Source organism: Halichoeres trimaculatus, unplaced genomic scaffold (assembly GCF_033239565.1).
Source record: "Halichoeres trimaculatus isolate MK-OKI-2021-1 unplaced genomic scaffold, fHalTri1.1 fHalTri1_scaffold_6, whole genome shotgun sequence".
NCBI classification, from domain to species: Eukaryota; Metazoa; Chordata; class Actinopteri; order Labriformes; family Labridae; genus Halichoeres; species Halichoeres trimaculatus.
In genome coordinates, this window is record NW_027437184.1 from 292461 (window position 1) to 318389 (window position 25929).

General features: G+C 47.2%; 1 protein-coding gene across 1 annotated transcript in view; it reads right to left on the bottom strand.

Moving 5' to 3' along the window:
* gabrb2b (gamma-aminobutyric acid type A receptor subunit beta2b) overlaps positions 1-25929 on the bottom strand; it is an 84079-nt gene that overhangs the window by 38566 nt on the left and 19584 nt on the right. The window contains exon 4 of the mRNA XM_074672069.1: positions 7020-7240. Within this exon, the coding sequence (XP_074528170.1) occupies positions 7020-7240 (221 nt within the window). The remainder of the gene's footprint in view (positions 1-7019; positions 7241-25929) is intronic.

Below are 25929 nucleotides of genomic sequence, written 5' to 3' on the forward strand. Positions count from 1 at the left end.
GCTTTTCCTTTCTCTGCGTGTCTTCACCAGCTCAGTTTACAATGCGAGTTATTCAGCTGACATCTCCCACTGTAGGAAACAAAGTCATAACCTGTTCAACAGAAACTCAGCTGTCTCTGCGTCAGCCTTCAGTCCCAAATCCCTCTGCAGCTTTTTCCACCGGTCGTACATTTCTCCAATATTCAGTCTCTGTTGGCACCTGTGTCGCTCATCATTCTTCCTTGCTTCAGCCTTTCCCTTGAAACGTTTTCGTTTCCTTCCCTTCCCTGTGGAGGGTAACAGTAACAGCTTCCTGGTTTCTGTCTTCTCTGGCTCCATGACGCTTCGGTAGCTGAGCAGCTAGCTGACGGGAGAGGGGTGGTGGGGAAGGATGAGGTGGGACCATGGGCATGACGGTGTGACGGTGGGACGGTGGATTGGTCAACTAGTATGTGCAGTGGATATACTGAATGGATTGTTTTTCGTTCTTTTTGGTCTTTATATTGTGTAGATTGGACCATTACAGCGCTATAAACGGTGTTATTAAGATGCACAAAGCTTCCAAACCGTAGACCATAGCTTTCACTTATTTACATCCAACTTTTCCAACTCCATCCACTGGTTTAAAGTCTGAGGTGCCTCCTGACTTCAGACACTGATTGCTCTGTATTAATGGTGTTTTCCAATGTTCTTCATGTCGTTTCCTTGTCACGCCTTCACAGAGGAATTTAATTTGTATCCTCGTTATTCCTCCCAAACCACGTCTAAAGGGCTCAGCAATAACACACTTTTCATTTCAGGGACCATTAAAGGTTCATGTCGTCTAATCTAACGCACTGACCTGATGAATTAGACGACCTGCTCCTTTAAATGAGGTTTCCACTGCACACAGGGAGTAGATTTGTGTGCCCCACTGGCCCGCCCAGGATCCCATGACCCGGCTGAGGATTTGTAAGAATCTGGCCGTCCCACTTACATGATATTGAGTGTCAGGGGTGATGGATTTCCTTTTTCTGAGTGTCAGTCTAATCCCACTTCATCCAGAGAGAAATCTGAGCAGACTTTGTGTCTCAGCGTCAGCAGGAGTCTGCACCACTCTGAGGTTTTCCCGTTACTGGACTGGATTATGAGCTGATTCTGCAGGTTATCTGTTTCCCCTCAAACGTCCAGACAGAGAAATGATTTCTACTGTTTTCAGATTTATTTTAGCTTAATCTGACCCCGGCTGCGTCTGCTGCTCTGTAGCTTTTCCCAGAGAGCTGTGGTTCACTCCTGGTGTTTCCAGCTACGAGGACGTCGGCTCTGATCCACGGTGAAGCTCTTTACTGTGATGATGGAGCAGATCTCTCTCTGGATGTAGACACAGAGAGCACCACACCGTAATGAACTCTGGGGTTGATCGAGCTTTCTTAATCTGAGTCTCTCTGAACGCAGCGATCATCCACTCCCTGATCAGTCAGAAAGGCCGTCTCAGCTTTCTGACTGAGAGATAACGTTTCCACCTCACCAGAGGATTTCTGATTCAGTCTCAGAGCAACCAAAACCTGAATAAAAGGTTATTTTCCTTTTCATAGTTCTGTCTCTGAGCCACTTAACCCTCTACAGTACTGAGGCATAATTGGACCCAGTGCTCGAGCAAGGTTCCTGCACAATAACCTGCAAAAGGATCAAACTCCAACCACTGAAAGCTCTCAAGTGTGTTTTCAGAGTCTTCAGTATCCGTCTCCGTCTTCAGAGAAAGACTCAGAGCTTATTGTGTTAGTTACTCTGAGTGTTCAGAGACAAACCGCTTCCTGTTTCATGTTTCTCTGCGCTCATGTTCATTCAGCAGGAGACGTCCTTACCTTCCTCTGTCCTCAGGAGTCTGACGGCTCAGGGATGGACAGGTTATCAGAAACATTAAGCAACTATCTTTCAACTATCGACTTTTTTTTTTAGTTTTCAAGTGTTCAGGATCAGAAGAGCCTGGTGTCCTCACTCTGGGTTCATTCAGACCTCTATCAGCTCCTCCTGGAACCAGAGGGAACCAGACAAAACGTCTCAATACCAACAGAGGCTACGGGGCAGTGTCACAAAGTGAAAACCAGCAAGACCCACTGTATTTATTTATTTTTATACATGAGAAAGCATGAATGATCCTTTTTTATTTATCTATTTATATATCTACTCAGATAGAAATCCCCTGAGCCCTGTTCCCACTAAGAGGTTCAGCTCAGTCCGTCTCGGTACAGCTCAGATTTTGTGGCGTTTCCTTTGACTAAAACCAGGACAGGTCCCAGATCACCGACCCGTACAGTCCCACTTTCTGGTTCCCTTTTGTTGAGATATCTGACCAAACCAATCTGACCCCAGAAGGTGGAGCTAGAAACTCTGCAGTCTGCTGATTGGCTGAAAGGATGGTCACTTCCTGTGTGACAGCAGCTGCTGTATTCCTCCTGGTGGCTCACAGACTTCTCTGAAACAAAGCTTGATTGCCGATCACAGAGAAGACGAGTTGCTGGATGTCTTCACCGTTGCTCTCTGCTTACTGTGTCAGGTTTTTCTTCTTCATTGGATTTATTAGCGCGGTAAACTGTGTCTGGCTGCAATGGCGTCACACTGTTACGTAGCTGACGCAGCTATCAGCATCCAGCTTACACGCCGCCTACTACGAAAGAGCACTCTTGGTTGTGGAATCACAAACAGGATCAGGCTTCACTGATCCAACCTGGACCAAACTGGACTGATCCAAACCGGACCACTTGGTGGAGACGGAGCTTAGATCTCTGAAGACTGACCTGACCAGGAGGTCAGCAGCCAGCACCATGGTTAATAATCCTTAAGGCTAACCTGCCTATGGAGCCATGATGCTCCTCAGAGGATATCAGACTCACTGAGTCTCTGATGGGGCTCAGGTGGAGCTCAGGTGGAGCTCAGGTGGAGCTCAGGTGGAGCTCAGGTGGAGAGCATGTTTTAAAGAAGCATGATGCTAACGTGTGTCAGTGACTTTAGCTCGTTCCAACACACCAAGCAGCCCATCATCTCTGAGCACGAGTAATTGAGACAGACAACATGGATGGAGAGGACCACAGACCTCCTCTCTGCTCCTCTCTCAGCTCCTCACTCAGCTCCTCACTCAGCTCCTCTCTCAGCTCCTCTCTGCTCCTCTCTCCTCCTGCGTCTCCCACAGCGGGGCCAACACGCCGCCCTAACAGCCGTTCAGATGTGATGGTTTCCACTAACTTGTAATGGAGTCTGGCTCAGAGGCCTGTCTGCAGAGTGAACGGACGAGGCGTCGTGGATGGGAGGAGTGCACAGTAACCAGGTTAGCTCTGAGGCTGGAGCCGGGGGCAGGTCAGCCTGTTTTCACACCGCTGGGGGGGCTTTGTTTTTGGAAACATGAACACAGAGGGGACATGTGGTATTTACACATCAAACATGTGAGCGTCCGCTCGGGGAAACATCAGAATATAAGAGCACGCCGCCGCCCTCAGAGCGTCTTCACACAGATCAGATCTCAGGTTTCAGAGCGCCGTTCTCTGCTCTCTGCTCTGAAGGTTTCATCCTCAACAAACTCCATGAATGAAAGCTGTCATTCAGTCAGACACTCAGTCCACACATTGTTCATTTCACACAATAAAAATCAAAAGTTTGAGCAGAGCCTGGCTGAGATGAATGGCCGTGTCAATCAGAGAGGAGGACGCCATTCAGCCTGAATAATAACGACTCGTCCCGCTCTGCTGCGCGTCACAACGTGGATGTTTTCTTCTTTGTTGGTGGGTTTGTTCTCCAGAAGGAGGAAAATGGTGTTTAAGGATGGTGAGAGCTCGTCTTCTCTTCAGGCTGAAGCAGCGTGTTGGTGTTGGCTTGATGGTGGTGTAGGTGAAAAGTGACGGCGTTTAAACCAAGATGGCATTTGCTCTAAGTTTTTAGCGACATGTGCAGCAGCTTCCTTTCCTCCTGAACGGACTCAGAGCAGAAAAACTGCAGCAAAGACTCTGTTTGGCTCAGAAAAGGAAAGACAAGGATCTTTAAGCCTGGTGGTGGCTCTCTGTTGGGCTGTGCAGGGCAGCACCGGATCAACGCCACAGAGTCCCCGCCCTCTCCCATGATCCCTCAGTGAAGCTGGTGCAGAGAAACCATCGTTTTTCAGAGCCTCTGATGGTTAAACAACACCTGATGGTTTCACATGTTGGAGCTGGGAGTAAACACATCAACACTTCAGAGTCTGGAGCTGGTTTGGCCTGAGGGGCCGATGGAGGGCCTGCAGGACCTCTGAGTGGCCCCGACCCGAGCCGCATACATGAACCTCAGAAATATGAAGAATTCATCAGTTCACACAGTGTGCATGAAATAAACCTGGGAGTCAGACTTCTGACTTCACTCCTGCAGTGAGGAGTTCAACCACAGACCATGGAGCCGACGTACGACCCTGATGAAATCCTGCACAGCCCAACAGAGAGACGCTGCACGCTCCACACCGTGTCCTGGATCTGAGCTGCCATTCACAGACCAAAAGTAGTTTCACATCTCAGCATCGGATCCAGCTCAGACTGGATCAGCTTCAGGGTCTGGCTGTGTCACTCATCCTGTTTTTGCTAGATACTGCAGTTATGACCCGTCAGTTCACCGTGTAACCAGAGACTTTCAAAATAAAACCAACTGTGTCAAACCAGGTGGTCTTTATCTACAACAACAAAGGGACGTAATGGGCGGAGTCAGACCAGGAGACAACAGGTTGGAGGTTTAACAGCCCGTCATGAACTCAGAGAGGATCATCAGTGGAGCAGGAACTCCTCAGTCTGTGGGTCCAGATGTCTGTATGTCACCTCATGTCAAACTTTATTTAAAAACACTCAAAAAACCACCCCTGACCAACAGATCAATGAAAAACATGATGAATAGAAAAAGACAGACTAAGACAGTCAGACTAAGACAGTCAGACTGAGACAGTCAGACTGAGACCGTCAGACTGAGACAGTCAGACTGAGACAGTCAGACTGAGACCGTCAGACTGAGACCGTCAGACTAAGACAGACAGACTGAGACAGTCAGACTGAGACCGTCAGACTGAGACCGTCAGACCGAGACAGTCAGACTGAGACCTTCACACTGAGACCGTCAGACTGAGACAGTCAGACTGAGACAGTCAGACTGAGACAGTCAGACTGAGACAGTCAGACTGAGACAGTCAGACTGAGACAGTCAGACCGAGACAGTCAGACTGAGACAGTCAGACTGAGACAGTCAGACTGAAACCGTCAGACTGAGACAGTCAGACTGAGACCGTCAGACTGAGACAGTCAGACTGAGACCGTCAGACTGAGACAGTCAGACCGAGACAGTCAGACTGAGACAGTCAGACCGAGACAGTCAGACTGAGACAGTCAGACTGAGACAGTCAGACTGAGACAGTCAGACCGAGACAGTCAGACTGAGACAGTCAGACCGAGACAGTCAGACTGAGACAGTCAGACTGAGACAGTCAGACTGAGACAGTCAGACCGAGACAGTCAGACTGAGACAGTCAGACTGAGACAGTCAGACTGAAACCGTCAGACTGAGACAGTCAGACTGAGACCGTCAGACTGAGACAGTCAGACTGAGACCGTCAGACTGAGACAGTCAGACTGAGACAGTCAGACTGAGACAGTCAGACTGAGACGTCACACTGAGACAGTCAGACTGAGACAGTCAGACTGAGACAGTCAGACTGAGACCGTCAGACTGAGACAGTCAGACTGAGACAGTCAGACTGAGACCGTCACACTGAGACAGTCAGACTAAGACAGTCAGACTGAGACCGTCAGACTGAGACAGTCAGACTGAGTCGATGAACACGGTCATCATGTGACGGAGCAGAGCTGGACTGGAGACACATCTGGAGTATTTCAGCTGTGACACTTCAACCATCTGTGGTTGAAACTCTGTTTCCAGATGTTTCTGAAAGAACGAGGAGACGCAGACGTTGTGTCTGGAGCAGCTGATGAAATCACGGCACAACGAGCGTAAGTCAGGTCAGAATAAAGAGTTTGACTCTGAAATTATGTTTAAAGTTTCCATCTCTACATTCATCTACAGTTTGCCTTTAGTGAAGGAGAAAACCTGCACTGCAAAAAAACGAAATCTTATCGAGTGTTTTTGTCTTATTTTTAGTAGAAAATGTCTTTTTAGACTTAATACGAGCCTCTTTCCCCTGACGAGATCACTAAAATGTCTTGTTTCAAGTAATTTAAGGACAGAAATGAGGTCAGACTTGTTTGTTACAGGCTCAAAAAATCTGCCAATAGAACAAGAATAAAACTACTGAAAGGAAGATGTCGATCTAGTTTCAAGCAAATTTTCTGGTAAATGTCTCTTGTTCCATTGGCGGATTTTTTGAACCTGTAACAAGCCAGTCAGACCTCATTTCTGTCTTAAATAACTTGAAACCAGACATTTTCCTGGACTGATAAGTTTAACGGGGCTCACATCAAGTGCAATAAGACTATTTTTACTGTAAATAAGACAAAAACACTTGATAAGATTTCTGTTTTTTGCAGTGTGGTTTGGAGCTGCTGCTCTGTAATCCCTGGTTGTGTCGTCCTGATGTCGAACTATGCAGAAACTTTTCAAAGACTCAGTTTTGTTGTTCCTGAAGCTTTAGCTGCTGATGTGAGCTCGTCCTGTAAACGAGGACTCAACCAGGTCACTTCATCAACGCAGTGATTGTGTCTGAGGGGCACGGTGCACCTTCCTCCACAGTTTTTTATCTAATGAGCTAATTACTGAGTCCTCCACGCTAACTGTTGACTCACTGTTTCATCAGAGGTGGAGAGGAGCGAGTCCTGGGCTCTGAGCAGGAGCACGCAGCGCTGATGGAGGGTGGGTGTGTGAGCAGGAAGTTTGTCCTGATCAGGTGGAGGTGGATTATATTTCAGTTAAACAACATGTGAGTAAAATGATGCACGAGGAGCTGATGGCGCCGGCTGTGTCTGACCGCCGCCTGCAGCTGGAGAAACGCCGAGGCTGTGATGGCGTTCAGAGCAGCAGCTCATGGTGTGTAGAGATTAAGATCTCACCTCAGACCGTACAGGACGGTACCGTCGGGGTGCAGGCGGATCATCCTGTTCTTCACGGTGACGCCGTGGACAAACGACTTCTTGTCGTTGAGGAAGTAGGTGTCAGGGACCCAGAGCTGGTCGGCCACGCGGTTATCTAAGGTCAGGTTGAGCGGGATCTCAGAGTACGACAGCCGCTTGTCTCGCCACGCCTGCTGGAAGTACATCGTCAACGTGTAGTCCTGTAAGTGCACAGGGAGCAGAGGAGGACAGAGCAGGAGGAGGAGGAGGAGGAGGAGGAGGAGAAGAGAGGGATAAAAAAAGAAGAAGAGGGTTACACACACAGCAACCACGTTACACACTCTGTTCGACTTCTGCACGCGCTCAGATTGGACCAGGCCAGCTCTGAATATTGGATGAAGCTAAAAAGCAAACGAGGAGCCACAGGCCAAAACCTGAGCAGAGCTAAAGGAAACATCCGCCTTTTTATAGACACATGAAGACAGAGAGTCTTAGAGTCTGGATCAGAGACAGATGGTTCGTCTGAGTGTGTGTGTGTGTGTGTGTGTGTGTGTGTGTGTGTGTGTGTGTGTGTGTGTGTGTGTGTGTGTGTGTGTGTGTGTGTGCCTGTTAATATATGATTTAAAATGTGTGTGTGGTGTGTTCCTGTGTTTGTCAGACAGACGAGGAGCAGAGGAGCAGAGGGAGCAGAGGGAGCGTGTTCCTGACAAATGAAAATAACCTCCATCACCTCCAGGATCTCTTTCAGCGAGCGTCTCCTCCTCGCTCTGTCTCCTCCTCACTCTGTCTCCTCCTCGCTCTGTCTGCTCCTCACTCTGTCTTCTCCTTGCTCTGTCTCCTCCTCCCTCTGTCTCCTCCTCCCTCTGTCTCCTCCACCCTCTGTCTCCTCCTCGCTCTGTCTCCTCCTCGCACTGTCTGCTCCTCGCTCTGTCTCCTCCTCGCTCTGTCTCCTTCTCGCTCTGTCTCCTCCTCGCTCTGTCTCCTCCTCGCTCTGTCTCCTTCTCGCTCTGTCTCCTCCTCACTCTGTCTCCTTCTCGCTCTGTCTCCTCCTCGCTCTGTCTCCTCCTCGCTCTGTCTCCTCCTCGCTCTGTCTCCTCCTCGCTCTGTCTCCTCCTCGCTCTGTCTCCTCCTCACTCTGACTCCTCCACCCTCTGTCTCCTCCTCACTCTGTCTCCTCCTCGCTCTGTCTCCTCCTCGCTCTGTCTCCTCCTCACTCTGACTCCTCCACCCTCTGACTCCTCCACCCTCTGTCTCCTCCTCGCTCTGTCTCCTCCTCGCTCTGTCTCCTCCTCGCTCTGTCTCCGACTCGCTCTGTCTCCTCCTCACTCTGTCTCCTCCTCACTCTGTCTCCTCCTCGCTCTGTCTCCTCCTCGCTCTGTCTCCTCCTCACTCTGTCTCCTCCTCACTCTGTCTGCTCCTCACTCTGTCTCCTCCTCGCTCTGTCTCCTCCTCGCTCTGTCTCCTCCTCGCTCTGTCTCCTCCACCCTCTGTCTCCTCCTCACTCTGTCTCCTCCTCCCTCTGTCTCCTCCTCACTCTGTCTCCTCCTCCCTCTGTCTGCTCAGCAGCTGCTGTGTTTCTGGGATTAAGTCTCGTTTCTGAAACGGCCTCCTCATGTATGGCTCAGATCACAGAGTCACCCAGTTTCTCCTCCTCCTCCTCCTCCAGGAGCAGGACAGGAAACCATCTCCTCACATCTCTTCAAGTCACACACAGACAGCGCTGAGCCGTTGAAGCCACCGTGAACGTCTGACTTATAGAAAGGAGTCAGTGACCCTGAGGACGCCTCCTCCTGATAATCTCTCAAACCACACGGCTTCAGCTGTGAGGTCACATGATGACGACACAAACATTCGTCATGTGAGGACCACAGCGTGATGTCATTACTCAGAACACTATCAGACACACACAGCTGAAACACACACAGCTGAAACACACTCAGTAGGTGAATATTTCACACAGGTTTAGAGCAGTTTGATCACTACCAGTGAAACTCCCTGATGCTGAATCTGGGACAGGACGAGGGGGCGGAGCCAGCAATCAGACGCCGTGCGGCTCAGTGAGGTGTGGCTCCGACCACACCTCACTGTTTGTGAACAGCTGATGCTGGAGAAGTTAGTTTGAAGAAGTTTCTGTCCTGGGGAACTTTAATTTCTCGTCAGGACTGGCTCATCCTCTTCCTGAACATGCATTTTGAAAACGCCTGTGGGCTACAGATCTGACGTCTCGCTGACGTCTCGCTGACGTCTCGCTGACGTCTCCCTGACGTCTCGCTGACGTCTCCCTGACGTCTCGCTGACGTCTCGCTGACGTCTCGCTGGCGTCTCGCTGGCGTCTCGCTGGCGTCTCGCTGACGTCTCGCTGACGTCTCGCTGCTCCTGGGATCTGGACTGAAGGAGTCAGAGGAACAGGAGCAGCTCCCCTCCTCTAACAGGTTTTGTCATGGTGTTGGTGTTGTTTGTGTCCTGTCTGTCTCTGTAACTTGACCTGGAACAGACTCCAGGTGGTCCACGGTCAAACCTGGTGCAGGTCCTGGATGGTCTATTTTAAACAGGTGTAGTAAAAGCTGGAGCTGGTTATTTAGCAAACAGACTCCGGGGCTGATGGGAAAGCCTGATGTGATGTTTCATTTCCACAGATAAGGCAGAGGGTTTCTCATCAGAGGAGGAGGAAGCTGCTGCAGCTCGGCTCCTCTCAGGTGGAGAAATGAAGTCAACAAACACCTGCTGAGCTCTCTGAGAGGCTGGCTCCGTGCTGCTCCGTGCTGCTCCGAGCTGCTCCGAGCTGCTCCACAGGATCACCGGCTGCACGTGCCTCCTTCCCCACGCCTCAGTCCCTGCTCGTGGTTATGTAACGCTCAGCGCTCTCCTACAGGCTGGGCTCTGTGGATGGAGAGATGCTTGTTGCCATGTAGCTCCTCTGAAGCAGCTCCACTGACGCCGTCAGCGCCCGGCATCAAACGGACGATCTGCTCTGAAGCAGACACAGAGGAGAGGCTTCTCCACCTCACAGACACACACACACACACACACACACACACACACACACACACACACACACACACACACAGGATTACAGCTGCGTGGCGTCAGCAGTGACGAGGCTCCTTTGTCTGATGAAACCTAAAACCTGATCTTCTTCCTGAGGAAATCAAAGCTGCTCCATCACCTGTTTCTGATTGGTCGATACTCAAAACATCAGGTATTTACTTTCAGCTGTGATCTCACAGAAAAAGCTCCAGCTGCTGTAAACCCAGACTCTGTGTCAGGATAAAAGATTTACTCAAAATAAACTGAGATCAATAAAGTTTGATTTCACTTCAAAAAAGGGAAGACACAGTCGAATGTGTGAATGAGTTTAAGTCAAAGTTTTAGCTTTATGTTACAGGTCGTTGAGTCAGGTAACGCTATTTCCTCCTCCTCCTCATCATCATCATCATCATCATCATGTCAGGTCATAAACAGAGAGGCTGGAAATCTAAAAACTCTCAGGGATTTGTAAATTAAGGTGTTATTTTCTTTAACTTCTCAAGTTATTGTTTACAGTTAAAACTTCTGAAATAAAAAAGAATAAAAACATCAAATTTGATTTGCTCTTAATGTTATTTACACTTTTCTACTGCAGCAACAGCTATATATAGAAAATATTAAATTGTCTTAGCTCTGACTTAATTTGATTATTATAATTAAATCAACTTTTCATTTAACACAATGGACTTAAAATTTTAAGTTTAAACATGATGCAAAAAAACTGCAAAAGCTCTTAAGTTAAACTTGGAATTGAGTTTGTTGTAAATAAAAACTTAAACTTTATTCACTCGAGTTTTCGCTATACTTTACTTAATTCTTTTTAAGGCAACCAGTTTTCTCAATATTTTTAAGTAAACTCAACGTAAAAAAGTGGACATCACACAAAGACTGCTCCCCCTGGTGGCTGGCTGCAGTATAGGTTTAAAAATCCATCTCCCAGTCATTCCAGATGGGCTGTGGTCAAACTTTAAAAAATTAATCCACCTGGTAGAAATGTTTCTCACGTCTGATTGTTGTGGTGATTTGAAGATATCATTTGGCTGTCTTGTATCCAAGTCCTCTTTTTTCTGAAAAGTTTTGTTTTCATTAGTTATACGAGGTTAAAAATGAGGTTTTACGTAATGTTTAACGATGATTGACAGCTGACATTCTCGTGTATTTTTTTCAGGGATTGTAAAATATGTCTGGAGGTAGAGTCAGGAAGTGATTAGACTCTAAAAAGAAAAACAATAATTATTATTTTTGTCACCCAGCTCCACTCAGATTCTCCCAGAATCCCTCACAGTCTCTACTGCACAGACTCTGGCTGCAAACTGCTTCAATGTCTGCTCCTGGGACGGAGGAATTTAGGCCTAAAAACCGTACAAGGATAACTGACGGAGCCACACTGTCCACTCTATATACAGACTATGATCCAGGCTTACAGCGCACATCTTCCCCTCTTCCTGTTGGCGCTGTCAGCACTCACCCTGCTGAGAGTCTGATCAGAGCGACCACCTCGTTACTGGACGCTCCTTCATTCGCTGATGAAACATTGTTTCTAAAAGCGCTGAAAGAGGAACTTTGGTTCAGGAGATCCCTGGATATTTATCTCTGTTTTATGACGTAAACACAAACCGTCATCATACACAGATTCTCCACTAAAAAACATTTCTGCACCACATCTGAGCAGCTGTCCCAACCGTGTTTGTTTCTAATCTCAGAGATCACAGGAAAGAGACGACGTGTAAAAACTACTGATCGTGTCAGGGTCAGAGAGCAGGAGCCTGATCCTTCATGTCACGCTGAGAAACACTCGTCATGAGTCCCTTTTGTTGGAGCCATCAGCCGCTCTGACATATTCACAATCCTCCACAGCTCTTCATGAAGTCCTCTGCAGAAGAAGAAGGTGTGGAGAAACCTGACGGTGAACAGGAAGTGAGACGGTGGCGTGCAGCGTGGGGTGTTCGCATCAAACTGAGCGACTGTTTCCATCGCCGTCCCTGAGAGAGAGTTACTGCTCAGGCTTTACTCTGTGGTTAGGGCTCCGTGGAGGAGCTGAGGCTAGTTTACAGGGAACATAAAGATCCCCTCCTCCTCCTCCTCCTCCTCCTCCTCCTCCTCCTCTCTGTGCGAGGAGGAGGAGGAGGAGGAGGGGGAGGAGGAGGCTGTAAATCTCCAGAATAACTGCACAGGGCTGTGAGCATGTAAGTGCAGCGGGGCTGTCATAACAGGGATCATAATGAGCATCAGTTCATAAACTACGTCAGGGAGGAGAGATGGGGGTGAGTGAGGAGAGGAGGGAAGGAGACAGGGAAGGATGCAGGAAGAGTGATGTTAATGTAGAGGAGTGTGCTGCGCTGAGGAAACAGAGTTATCATCGTTATGACCCAACGCTCAGGCTGCGGCGTGTGTGAGGAGCCATTAGCTCCACACACACTTCCTGCTGCGCTCATGTTCCCTCAGTCAAAGCAGAACGAGACGCCTCCACCTTCAACGGATCAGTTCATGGATCAACACGAGGAAAACAGCTCCTCTGACAGTAGAGACCAAACATTTAACCATGGTGGGCTCACAGGAAACACACCTGCACCGTACAGACCCACAGCGCCACCACCCGCTCAGCTTCTTCCTGCAGGCTCATCACCCCTAAATTACTGCTCCTTACTTTAATCTGTGAGGAGTTTTCAGACGTGAAAACAGATGTCTTTCTGCTCCCATCAAAGTTTCAACCAACACAGAGTGGAGCTGGACTCTGGACCTTATTGTGTTGTGATTTTCTGCCTTCTGTTTTAATTTCTAATCTTTGTAAAGTTCAGTTTAATCTGATCAATTCTCAGATCAGAGCATCTGAAAGTGTTAGTTCCTCGTTGCTGCAGGCTGACCTGGGTACACTAACAGTCTAATCTTAGATGAACTGGTCTGGACTCTGCGTGTCCGTGTGTCCCTCCCCCCTGAACCCTCAGCGTCAGAACTGCATGATGATCTCACAACACGGACCGAGCTCAGCCCACGCACGCCACACGATGTGCTCCCAGAGGAACTCCTGCAAACTTCACTTTTTTGGTTTTATAACACAAAGGGAACATTTCACAGCCTGAGCCGGTGCGTGGGCGGCTTCCTCAGACAGCGTCAAAGATCCAGACAGTGCTACTGTCACAGGGTGATCCGGGTCAGTCAGGACTCCAGGCCCCAAACCGTCAGAGTCCCAGCGCCACGTCAGACTGTAGATTACACTCTGAGTGTTTCATAATCTGACCACCAGGAGGATTTACAAACACAGATTGTTTTCAGAGGTCTTCAGAGGATGGGAACAGCTGAGTCAACATTTCCTTCTTTACCTTCTTACTCCCTGAAACACAGGCTCAGACCCTGTGCAGGCCACGCCCCTACAGCAGCACTGATGACATCATTAACCTCCATCAACACAGCGGGAACATTACCCCAACAAGTCTGCTACCACCAGAACAAATTCACAAACTCACAGGGTGGTCTGTGTGGTCAGTGCCAACATGTCGATCATCTCAGGCGCAGAGCGTCGACTGCTTCAGACCACCATCGCCAGGTTATTACCAGGAGGAGAGTTACTGAGCCCAGAGACGACAGACGCCATGTGGTCAGAGCAGACCCCGCTGGTTAACCTCCAGGTCATCCAGAAACAGGCAGAGAGGAAGTTTGGGGACTGAAGTTTAGCTGCCAGGTCGACTCCGAAGCCCCGTTTCCACCAAGCAGTTCAGATCCGTTTGTCACATTTCTTGGCGTTTCCTTTGACTAAAACCAGGACAGGTCCTCAGATTACTGACCTGTACCGCCCCACTTTATGGTTCCTTCTGTTGGGGTGTCAGACAGGCTGATGTGACCCCAGCAGGTGGAGCTAGAGACGCTGCAGACTGTTGATTGGTCAGAGAATGGTCACTTCCTGTGTGACAGCACATAACTGTCATGTTTAAATCTCCAGTCCACTTCCTGTGGAGGACTTCCTGTTTGTTTGGAAAATGGCGTCAAACTGCCGTCTGAACGAAACCGTGCCGCATTTTTCTTCTTCGTTGGTTTTGTTAATGTGGCTGTTACTTTGCTGACATAGTTTTTTTTAAGGTTTTATTCTGTGTCTCTGCGATGCCTGCAGGGTCTTTACATTATTTTATTTTTCATTTATTGATTTATTTGACAGAGATCATGAACAAATACATTAATCTCTCAACAGAAAAGATGCTTTGTACCAGATTTAGCAAATGCTAATTTCCATCTGCAGTTCCTGGGCAGGTTCACAACGATCACAAAGCAATCACATGACTGATTATGTTAAAAATTATTAGCTCATTTAAAATTAATATACACCAGTCACATGATTTACAGATTAAAAAAACTGTTTTCTCACTAAGGAGTGTGATCAAACCCTTTATTTTAGCTTCTGTCTGAAACAGAGGCTCCTCTAACCCCCTCCCCTCTGATTGGCCGGCCCTCTGGAGGCCTGTCAGTGGGCGGAGCTTGGTGTTTGAGGCCTCATCATTTCAGTCAATCTCATGCAGATCTCCAAGTCTCTTTGAGCTGTTTGCAGAAAGATTCAGAGATTTCCACAGCAGATAAACGAGGAGAGGTCTGAACATCTGCACAGGTTTAGTACCAACATCCAGCTTTGTTACTTTAAATTACTGTGTCCTAAAATGTGGAGAAAAAACAGACCCCTCTTTAAAAAAACATGTAATAGATGCAAAAACAGGAAAAAAGAAGTTCCACTTTATGGTTGACCGCTGAGGAGCAGAAGTCTTACTTTAGATCTCCACCAGAGGCTCTGCTGACTTAAACATCAGCATGAACAACATGCGACTCCTTCTCTTTCTATAGGTCACATCAAGGAGGATAAACATTGAGCTGAGGATGGGAAGGAAGACAAGACAGCAAGACTGAGAAGATAAAGAAGCGGTTCAGAGGAGAAGGAGAGAAGGAGAGAAGGAGAGAAGGAGAGAAGGAGAGAAGGAGAGGAGGAGAGGAGGAGAGGAGGAGAGAAGGAGAGGAGGAGAGAAGGAGAGAAGGAGAGAAGGAGAGGAGGAGAGGAGGAGAGAAGGAGAGAGGACTCTGAGGTCCAAACTCTGAGCTCTGTTTACGTCTCTTCCCTCTCTCCCTTGGAGCTGGTGTTCCTGTTGGAGAGCTGTGATGGTGTGGTGAGCTGCTGGAGGCGATGATGGGGATGGGTGGGGGGGGTGCACTGGCCTGGCTTTGGGTGGGGGGTGGTGGTGGAGGAGTGAGGGGGTAAATGAAAGGCACTGGAAAGCTCAGTGGAGCAGTGATGCAAATTGCTTCTATTCTCACAGCTCTTCACTTCCAGTCTCTGATTTCAGCACCAGCTCTGACCTCCTCCTGCTCCCTCCTCCTCCTCCTCCTCCTCCTCCTCCTCCTCCCTCCCTTTCATCCCTCTCCTCATGTGCCCATCATGCCTTTTGTTCTTTTCTTTCATCTTATTTTATTTCTTTTTATCTCACATTTTTCACCCCATTCCTCCACATGAGCCTCCTCTCTCCTCCTCCTCTGGGTGGCACCTCCCTGACTCCTCTACAGTCCGTCTGAAAGTATGGATCTGAGCCTCAGAGGAGTTCACAGGATGTGGGTAGATCTGTACATGTAAACAGACACAGCGCTGGGAGAGGTGTAGGGAACTCAGCAGGTGATAAATGAGTCCAGTTAAACCTCATTTCTCAGTTTCCCTCAGAGCACGAGAGCATTTATTCTCCAAAACGCTAAACTCTGAATTCATATCAAATCATCATGGTTTAAACATGTTTTAACCAATGTGCAAGCCTTGACCTTGCTCAGTGATCTTCTTTCACGTTTCCCTCCTTGTTTCTGGGACAGAAACCCTGAAGGAGGCGGACTTCTCCGTCAGGTGTTTCTGTGCTGCACCGACCTTGAAGACTGGCTCTGAATCCTAAAGGAGTCTGCCTCAGAGTAGCTCCCTGCGTCCATCCTTCTCCCCCTCCTCTCTGAGTTTCCTACAGTCAGGAGGAAATGTGATCCCTCCACCACTCAGCCATATGCCCATACCACACTCCATCATCCACCTCCTCCACCTCCTCCAGAAAGCCCTCCAACAACAAGTGGCTTTCAATTTCCTGTGCTGGTGCCGGCAGCGACGGGGCACGGCGAGCCTGGCAGAGGGCTCAGCCTTTTTCCAGAGACGCCTGATGATAAACAGGCCGATCCCGCAGAGCTGAGTGACAAATATAACAGTCTCTGGAGATCTGTGTATGCAGCCCTTTATATTCAGCTCTGTCTCTAACAGCTTGGGCTCTGCATGGAGTAAATCTGCAACAGGGGCTGCTGCAGGGGCTGCTGCAGGGGCTGCTGCGGGGGCTGCTGCAGGGGCTGCTGCGGGGGCCTCATCGGCCCATTTGTTCCAGGATAAATAAGGTGGAGCGTCTGTAGCATGGCAGACAGAGTGACGGCTTCAACAAACTCAACAGATACAACAAGTGGAGGACATGTGATGCTAGATAACCATGAAAGTATGAACCTGTTACTGTGTCAGCTCATCAGAGATACGTCACATTCTTTCTTTACACTGAAATATAAATACAGTCCATCGGTTTATTATCTCTGACTTATGGGAAATAAAATAAAAATCTTATATATCATAAACTGTGCCATATTCTACCTGTCAGATCATGCCCTGTTGAATACTGTATTGTGCCATTAAACACCATGCCGTGTCACATCATGATGTAGTGTAGTGTACCGTACCATAATGTACTGCACTGCTCTGTGTTACTCTGAATCCATCCTTTGTCAGATCAAAATCCATCAAAGACTGATCCAGACAGTCTGTTCCTCACCTGCCATGTCTTATCATTAAGTTATGTATCAACTTAGTCAAACTATCCCATCATATCATGTCAAACAACTTCAGTCTCTACTAAACCGTACTGTTGTGGCTTATAATGTCAGTATATTGTCACACTGAGATTTGACAAACTGTATCTAATCGCACTGCATCTGTTCACAATGTATCTTCTCACATTTAAACTCATCAAACTGTATCTAATAACACTGCATTACGTTACACTGCATCTAGTCACACTGCATCTAGTCAGACTGAAACTAGTCATACTGCATCTAGCCACACTGCATCTAGTCAGACTGAAACTAGTCACACTGCAAATAGTCACACTCCATCTAGTCAGACTGAAACTAGTCACACTGCAAATAGTCACACTGCATCTAGTCAGACTGAAACTAGTCACACTGCATCTAGTCACACTGCATCTAGTCAGACTGAAACTAGTCACACTGCAAATAGTCACACTGCATCTAGTCAGACTGAAACTAGTCACACTGCATCTAGTCACACTGCATCTAGTCACACTGCATCTAGTCAGACTGAAACTAGTCACACTGCATCTAGTCACACTGAAACTAGTCACACTGCATCTAGTCACACTGAAACTAGTCACACTGCATCTAGTCACACTGCATCTAGTCACACTGAAACTAGTCACACTGCATCTAGTCACACTGCATCTAGTCAGACTGAAACTAGTCACACTGCAAATAGTCACACTGCATCTAGTCACACTGAAACTAGTCATACTGTATCTAGTCACACTGCATCTAGTCAGACTGAAACTAGTCACACTGCATCTAGTCACACTGCATCTAGTCACACTGCATCTAGTCAGACTGAAACTAGTCACACTGCATCTAGTCACACTGAAACTAGTCACACTGCATCTAGTCACACTGAAACTAGTCACACTGCATCTAGTCACACTGCATCTAGTCACACTGAAACTAGTCACACTGCATCTAGTCACACTGCATCTAGTCAGACTGAAACTAGTCACACTGCAAATAGTCACACTGCATCTAGTCACACTGAAACTAGTCATACTGTATCTAGTCACACTGCATCTAGTCAGACTGAAACTAGTCAGACTGAAACTAGTCACACTGCATCTAGTCACACTGCATCTAGTCACACTGCATCTAGTCAGACTGAAACTAGTCACACTGAAACTAGTCACACTGCATCTAGTCACACTTTATCTGAGGCACTGCATGTTGTCATACTGCATGTTGTCATACTGCATGTTGTCAAACTATGTTATCACACTGTGTATTGACCAACCGCGTCTTGTCATGCTGGTCATACTTCATATTGTTACACTGTATCTTGTCAGACTGTAACTGGTCACACTATTCTAAGTCACACTGCATTAAGTTACACTGCATTTAGTTACACTGCATCTTATCAGACTGCTTTTAGTCAGACTGTGAATGGTTGCACTGCATTCAGTTACACTGCAAATAGTAACACTTCCTCTAGTCAGACTGTGACAAGTCACACTGCATCTTGTTACAATACACATAGTCACACTGCATCCTGTCATACTGTATCCTGTCACACTGCATCTAGTCACACTCTATTCAGTTACACTGCATCTAGTCACAATGCATCTTGTCAAGCTGTTTCTTGTCTGATTGTATCTAGTCACACTGCATTAGGTATCAATTAGGTATCTCACACTGTAGTGGGTAGCACTGTATCTGGTAACACTGTATCTAGTTATCATTGATCTAGTCACAATGCATTTAGTCACACTGTATCCTGTCACACTGCTTCTAGTCACACTGCATCTAGTCAGACTGTAAATAGTTACACTGCATTAAGTTACACTGTATCTATTCGGACTGTAATGAGTCACACTGCATCTTGTAACACTGCATCTAGTCACACTGCATCTAGTCACATTGCATCTAGTCACACTGCATCTAAACACACTGCATCCTGTCATACTGTATCCTTTCACACTGCATCTAGTTACACTGCATTAAGTTGCAATGCATTTAGTTACAATGCATCTAGTCACACTGTATCTTGTCTCACTGGATCTAGTCACACTGCATCCTGTCATACTGTATCCTCTCACACTGCATCTTGTTACACTGCATATAGCCACACTGCCTCTTGTCAGGCTGTATCTTGTCTGACTGTATCTAGTCTCACTGCATCTAGTTACACTGCATTAAGTATCACTGCATCTCCTCACACTGTAACACTACCTGGTACTACCTGTACCTGGTAACACTATATCTAGTCACAATTCATCTAGTCACACTGCATCCAGATACATTGCTTCTAGTTACACTCCATTTAGTTACACTGCAGCTCCTCACACTGTATCTAGTCACACTGTATCTTGTCAAACAGCATGTTGTCACACTGTGTATTGTCCAAATGTGTCTTGAAACGCTATAATGTATGATGTTAATTTTTTCTTCAATTGCATTGTCCTGTACCTGCTGTGACTGTCATGCTGTATGTTTATTGTCTGAACGGCAGTGAGTGTGCCCCGGTCTGTTGTGAAGGTCTTTGGATTGAACCACTTTAAAACATTATTTATCCCAAAGCTTTTAGGCCCAGTTCATGTTTGTCTTCATTCTCTTTAGTTTATGGCGTGTAGGAAACTGGATGATGGATTTTATTAAAGCCAGAAAGACTCTGTTTATATGTACTCTGTTTAACCTTCATTTCCATCACACGGCTCCTCCTCCTCCTCCTCTCTGTCTCTGGGTATATATATATATATAAATATATATATGTCCTTTTTCATGTTGGATCATCATTTACTGCTGCCTGGACAAAGCTTTCCAGAGACTCGCTGCTGAAGGTGAATCACATTTAGAGAGACCTTTTTATTCCAGCTCTCCCAAAGCGGAGGTTCACAGCTCTGCCAGTTGGCAGCCGCACAGCTGAACTGACTGCACACAATTTATTAGAGTCGATTGGAGCATCTGCAGGCCCTTTGTGTCCCTGGAGAGGAGCAGAGTGGCAATTCAAGGGGGTGCGTGAGTGTGAGTGGGGCCTGTGAGGAGCAGGAGACTGTGAGGAGCAGGAGACGTGGCAGAGCAGGACCCAGATTAACAGGGAGCTGTTGGATCCTCCTGGACAGGGGCGGCAGATGAAACTGTCACTGATGTCATTTACTGAAGACGTTTGGTTGGCTGGATCAGGAGCGAGGAAAAGGGATTTCCTGTCATTTGCTTCTTGAGCTGGAGGGGAAGTGAACAGGTGTCACGTCAGAAGATGTTTTCCTGCATCTTCTTTCACATTTTGACGAATGTTTAGGCTTTGATACCTCTTTACACTCCTACATTTCCACACACACAGATTGATCCACTGGAGGAGGCCCACGCCTCATGCATTATGGAGGTCTTTGGAGAAGGAGAGATGAGCCCATTGCTATTCAGAGACAGTAGCAAGAAGCTCTCACAGCATCCACACAGTGTCAACAGTCAGATAATGCAATATGTGGAGGAGAAGGGATCGATGGCTCATATGGAGCCTGCATAAACACCCAAAGCTGGTTACCAACCTGTAGCTGCACTGCAAATCAACTTTACACGTGTGTGTGTGTGTGTGTGTGTGTATCTACACACAGGGGTGTGTGGCTCCACGTTTGATGGCCCCGCGTCGATTATCTCCTTGAGCAAGGACACCCACAAAGAAGCAATATCTGCTCACAGCTGGACTGACCTACAAGAGACACAGCTGTGTGTGTGTGTGTGTGTGTGTGTGTGTGTGTGTGTGTGTGTGTGTGTGAGCAGGCTGACCTTCCTATCAAACAGTGGACCTTGGCTTTGTCACACACTCACCAGCAGAGGAGGAGCAGAGGAGGAGCTGGAGCTAACCGTGGGTTGCTGACACCACTGATTGGATTTGTGAAGTTTGTGATAGAGGTCACAGAGGTCAAAGAGGTCAAAAGGGTCAAAGAGGTCAAAGAGGTCACAGTCCTCTTATTTGAGCCCTAGAGGAGAGCTGTTGCATCAACAGTTTTCAGGTAAGATGTGGACTCAGTGGCGCCACCCACTGGTTCCTCTGTACATGAAGCTGAGATGGTTCTGACGTGGCTCTGAGTTCCTGATCCAGCCTCATCCTGTCGTGGGTTGGACCAGTGGTTCCTAGGTTGGGGTCCAGAAACACGGGCAGGAAGGTCGTGAAATGATTTCAGAAACAGTTTCATATTTCTGTCGTTGTTGTTGTTTATGGAGGTTGGGTTCAGTTTGGGCTGCACAGAGGTCCAGGTGTTGGTGCTGCTGCCTCACAGAGCAAAGGTCTCTGGTTTGAATCCCAGTTCAGGCAGATTGGGCCTTTCTGTGTGGAGTTAGCATGTTCTCCCCCTGCATGTGTGTGTTCTCCCCGGGTTCACCAGCTTCACACACACACACACAGACCAACAACACGCCGTGCAGGTGTCAGTGTGTGTGAGACTGTCTCTGTGTGTCAGTCCTGAGATCCACTGGGGACCAGTTCATATGTTAAACCTTTGACATCATGAGATGTGAAACCTGGTTTCCACATTTCTCTGATGGTGAAGCAGCTAAACCCAGATGACGGGGGAATCAGCAGCGACAGATTATCTTAAAAAAACAATATTTGAACAGAGGTCATCTATGCATCTTTATCATGTCTTTTATCTTCTATCTCTTTTATTTCTATCTTACTTTGGTTTTACTGTCTTGTTGGTTTTCATTGTTTTATCTCCTGTGTGTTATTTTATCATTATTATTATTATTATTTTATTATTTTATTATTTTATTAACACTCTTTACATTGTTTTTTTTACACATGCTGACCTGTTTTCTGCTCTCAAACCCATTTTATTGCCGTTTCTTCTTCTCTCTGATGGATGTTTTTAGCTTTGATTTGCTCCTCTCGTCTCATTTTCTGTTGCATGGCTCTTGTATAGTCTGGGTTTTTATGAAGCTACAGTACAGTTTCTGAGACTGTCTCAGCTGAACTCAGACTTTTATTCTATTAGTGTTAAAGTTTGTGTTCCTTGTTTTTATGTCCTGACTGTTAAAAAACTTTGCAAACTTCTGTTTTTAAAAGTGATATAAAAAAAAAGATATTATTTTGATCTGATTTTCTATTGCGTGAACTAAATTATGTATCTCGGGGAATTTTCGTTCATTTTTGTCTGTTTTGTTTTTGATTCAAAGACTGAATTCTTTTTTTTTTTTTTTTTTTCCAAAACTGAAATCAGTCAGTCTGTGGCTCAGCTGTTGCAGGGTAACCTTGCAGAGCAGACGGACCTGCCTGATTCAGTTTCTGAACTCCTGCAGGTCCATCTTGCCAGGCTCCAATGACCAATGAATTCACTCGGCTAAATTCTGACCGGCCAATCAGGGAAGAGAGGCGGGAGCTGTGGGAACAGACGTGACGTCAGCAGATGTTCGTACTTCTCAGCGTTCCTGTGATTCTTAAGTTAAATTTATAAAAACGGGAGCAGTCGTCTAACGCCTTTTTCACAGCTGTTTCTCTTGTTCCTGTTGTTGTTCATCTATTGTTCCTTAGAAGCATCGGCTCACATAAGCTACGTCATACCGTGGCTTGATGTGGATTGGTCCGTGGTGAGTGTGTCAATCAGAACGGTCGTCCAATCACCAGCTGCTGATTTTTTTTAAAGTCCTGCCTCTGAAAACAAATCTGAAGAGCTGCTTCCCAGATGGACTAGTGAAATATTTCCGTGGTGGATATATGAAACTGTTCGTCTGGGGTGTCAGGTCAGTTGCAGGGGGCCTGGGCTGAAAAGTTTCAGGACCTCTGGATTATTCCAGTCTGTGAAACGCACACAGCTGGGCAGAGTCACAGCCCATTATCAGGCTAAAGCTTTGGCTTTAGCTCCAGCATCTGACCAAACTACAGAAACCACTGAAACTACAGAAACCATAGAAACCACAGAAAACAAAGGAAACTACAGAAACTACAGAAACTACAGAAACTAACGAGCACAGTGGACTCTGAGGAAAGACGTAGAGCTGCTCAGTTTGGGGTCAAACAGACAAAAGCAAAACAGACCTTTCCTTAGGTAACTTATTAGAGCAGACGCCTGTGTGTGTGTGTGTGTGTGTGTGTGTGTGTGTGTGTGTGTGTGTGTGTGTGTGTGTGTGTGTGTGTGTGTGTGTGTGTGTGTGTGTGTGTGTGTGTGTGTGTGTGTGTGTGTGTGTGTGTGTGTGTGTTTGAAGCTCTGAAAAAGTATCTTAAACAGACACAGAAATGTTGTGTCCAACGAGCAGCACCAAATGCTCCACCCGCCGCTGTGAGCATGAAGTTGCGTTAATACCCAGAATGCCGTGGGATGAAAGTGCACCGAACACAACAGCAGCACAAACATGTTGGTCCACATTAATCCTCACTGAGTTATTTGTTTTCCAGAGGAGATGTTCTCCTCGTCTCACCCCGGCTGACCTGTTTAACTGCAGATCAAGTCTGTACGCTCTTTTTTTTTTTCCTTTTTCCATTTCTACTGAAAAATGAAATTACAAATCGAGGTGTTTTTTTTTTTCACTTCTGGGGATCAAAGCTACTGAACGTCAACAGAAGTTTCTCTGTGTGACCTTTACTTGAAGTTTGGTATTGATTTAAGGAGGAGCTGACAGGCGGCAGTAACCAGCAGAGAAATAACTGGTTCACTAAAAACTGTAACACAGAAAGTGAAGTGATGAAGATTCTGGTTTTAACTCTAATTTTGCAGAATCAAAGTCTCAAAGAGCAGACTGTGGAGTCAGATTACAACCAGATGAGGAGGCTGACGAGGAGGCTGACGAGGAGGCTGATGAGGAGGCGATCTGTGCGTGCCGGCTCCATGAATAGAAGATGTTGGAGCATTTTGAGACGCTTACACGCCTCACTACCCTCTCCTCCAGGTTTCCTCCTCTTCATCCCTATCCTTGAATCCACTCCCACGGCTGACGCTGAATAATTAAAAAAGCAGGAACATTTTAAGGCTCCGTGTTCAGCGTCAGTGCTGACGTAAAAACCAGCACAACAAAGCGCCTGTTTTCAGCTTCATTATCCCAAATGTACCACTTCCCAGAATCAGGCCTACAAAGGAAGCATTAACCTACGACCCTGAGCACACAGGGCTGTGAGAGCAGTGATTCAGGCTCTGATTCCTGCCTCAAAGAAACCGGCTCTAAAATCTCTGATTCTGTGTGATTTAAAGACGTGAAGACGCCGCTGAGAGGCTCTCCAACCCGCTGCGGGTCAGCGGCTTCATTACCCCTCAGGAGGCTTTCCCATTATCAGCTCTGAGCGCCACGTTCAGCTGCTGTGAAAACCAATCCACACCCCGACGCCGCTCCTCTTCGCCCATTATCAGCTCCTTGTTTTCTGACACGCTGCGAGAAAAACAGAATCTACTGTAGCGTCCTGGTCCATCGACAAGCGGCGAGTCTGCACGCTCCACGCTGCCAGACACACACCAACCACAGTGACCCTGAAGACCAATTACACGGCTGTGATGACGGGAGAGCAGCAGGCGCTTGTGGGTAAATCTATTCAGCTTGTGAGGAAACACACAAATCAATAGAAATCTCAAAAACACATTTATCCTGCAGGAATCAGAGACACAGCTCAGAAAGTCTGTTTCTAACTCCTGTCTTTATCAAACGCGCTCAGAGTTACAGGAAGTCATGATTTACTGCTCCCTGCTCCACGCTAGCTCCTGAATCTGCTTCTGATCGCTCGTCTTCTCCATCAGTCTGGACGAAGCAGGCGCTGTCTGTGATGGATGTTTACCTGCTGCTGCTGCTGTGTGTATAAAACAGTGATTAGATCCAGACGCTCCGCAGCCGGCCACAGATGATTATTAGTCCCTGAGCGCAGGTAACGTTGATCAAATCAGTGTTCAATCACTGCTTAATGCTGGTACAGGTGTCTGAGAGAGGAAACACACAGATGTGTCAGTGACAACATCTGTGTTGGTTAATCAGACAAATGAAACGCTGAGCAGGAGCGAGGAGGAGCGAGGAGGAGCGAGGAGGAGAGAGGAGGAGTGAGGAGGAAGGCAGAGTCAGCTCAGGAGGTAACAACACGTTAGCTCCTTTAAAACGCAGAAAGACTGGAGTTATAACTCTGCTTCAGTCAGATAGTTCAGACGTTTGTTACGACTTCAAACTGAAACCCGACTGTATCTGTGTGGTCTCTGAGCTCACAGGGTGTCTGCAGGTGGAGGAGCCTCCCACTCCCACTCCATGGGAGATCACGCTGAGTGTGTAAGAGTGAACATGTTACCTTGATTAACCATCTAAAAATAGATCCCACGCCGTGATGAGCGTTAGCGCTAATACTCAGGCTCAGCAGGAGGGGGCGACGACGTGTCAGAGCGAGGACTCAGAGCAGATCCAAGCTGCTTCTGTGTTTTACTTATTGTAGTTTGAAGGAAAGTTGACTCCACGTTCTCCTCCTGCTCCACCTCCTGCTTCACTCTCTCTGACCGTCATTAAGCTCCGCCCACAGCACAGAGAAACTAACATTTCCAGCTCATTGATGGAGAAATGTGGGAACAACGACAGGAGGTTTGGATCAAACTGCTCAGCACAGACCGGTGTAACCAGGCGTCCAATCACAGACCAGTGTTTGGTAAACTTTATAAACTCCTCCCCCTGAGGGGCTGTTCTGACCGAGCAGTTAACCCCCACCCCATGAACAGAGGCTGTGATCTCAGCGGGTTGATTTCAACCTGCGGCCAAACTCCCTCCACTCCCTCTGTTCACTGACCGAGCTTTAAATGAGATAAACACCAAGAAATAATCAAAGAAAACACAAAATCCTTTATAATGACTTTAACTTCCAGTTAAAGAAGAGCGTCAAATATTCCAAGAAGTCAAAGAAAGAGTCAAAGGAAAAGTTAAAACACCAATTTTTGTTTTTTTACAGCACAGACGTGTTGACTCCAAACAAGCACCTTCACAGGCTTCAGCATCGAGCTTTCATCAGGAAGTCAGACAGCTGCAAGAAAAGTCACTTTGAGACAGGTTCCCCCAAAAGTTCAAATCAAGGCATTAGAGCCAACATTATTGTCAGTGGGCCCATTAGCCAGAAGGCCAGTTAGTCAGACATCAGAAG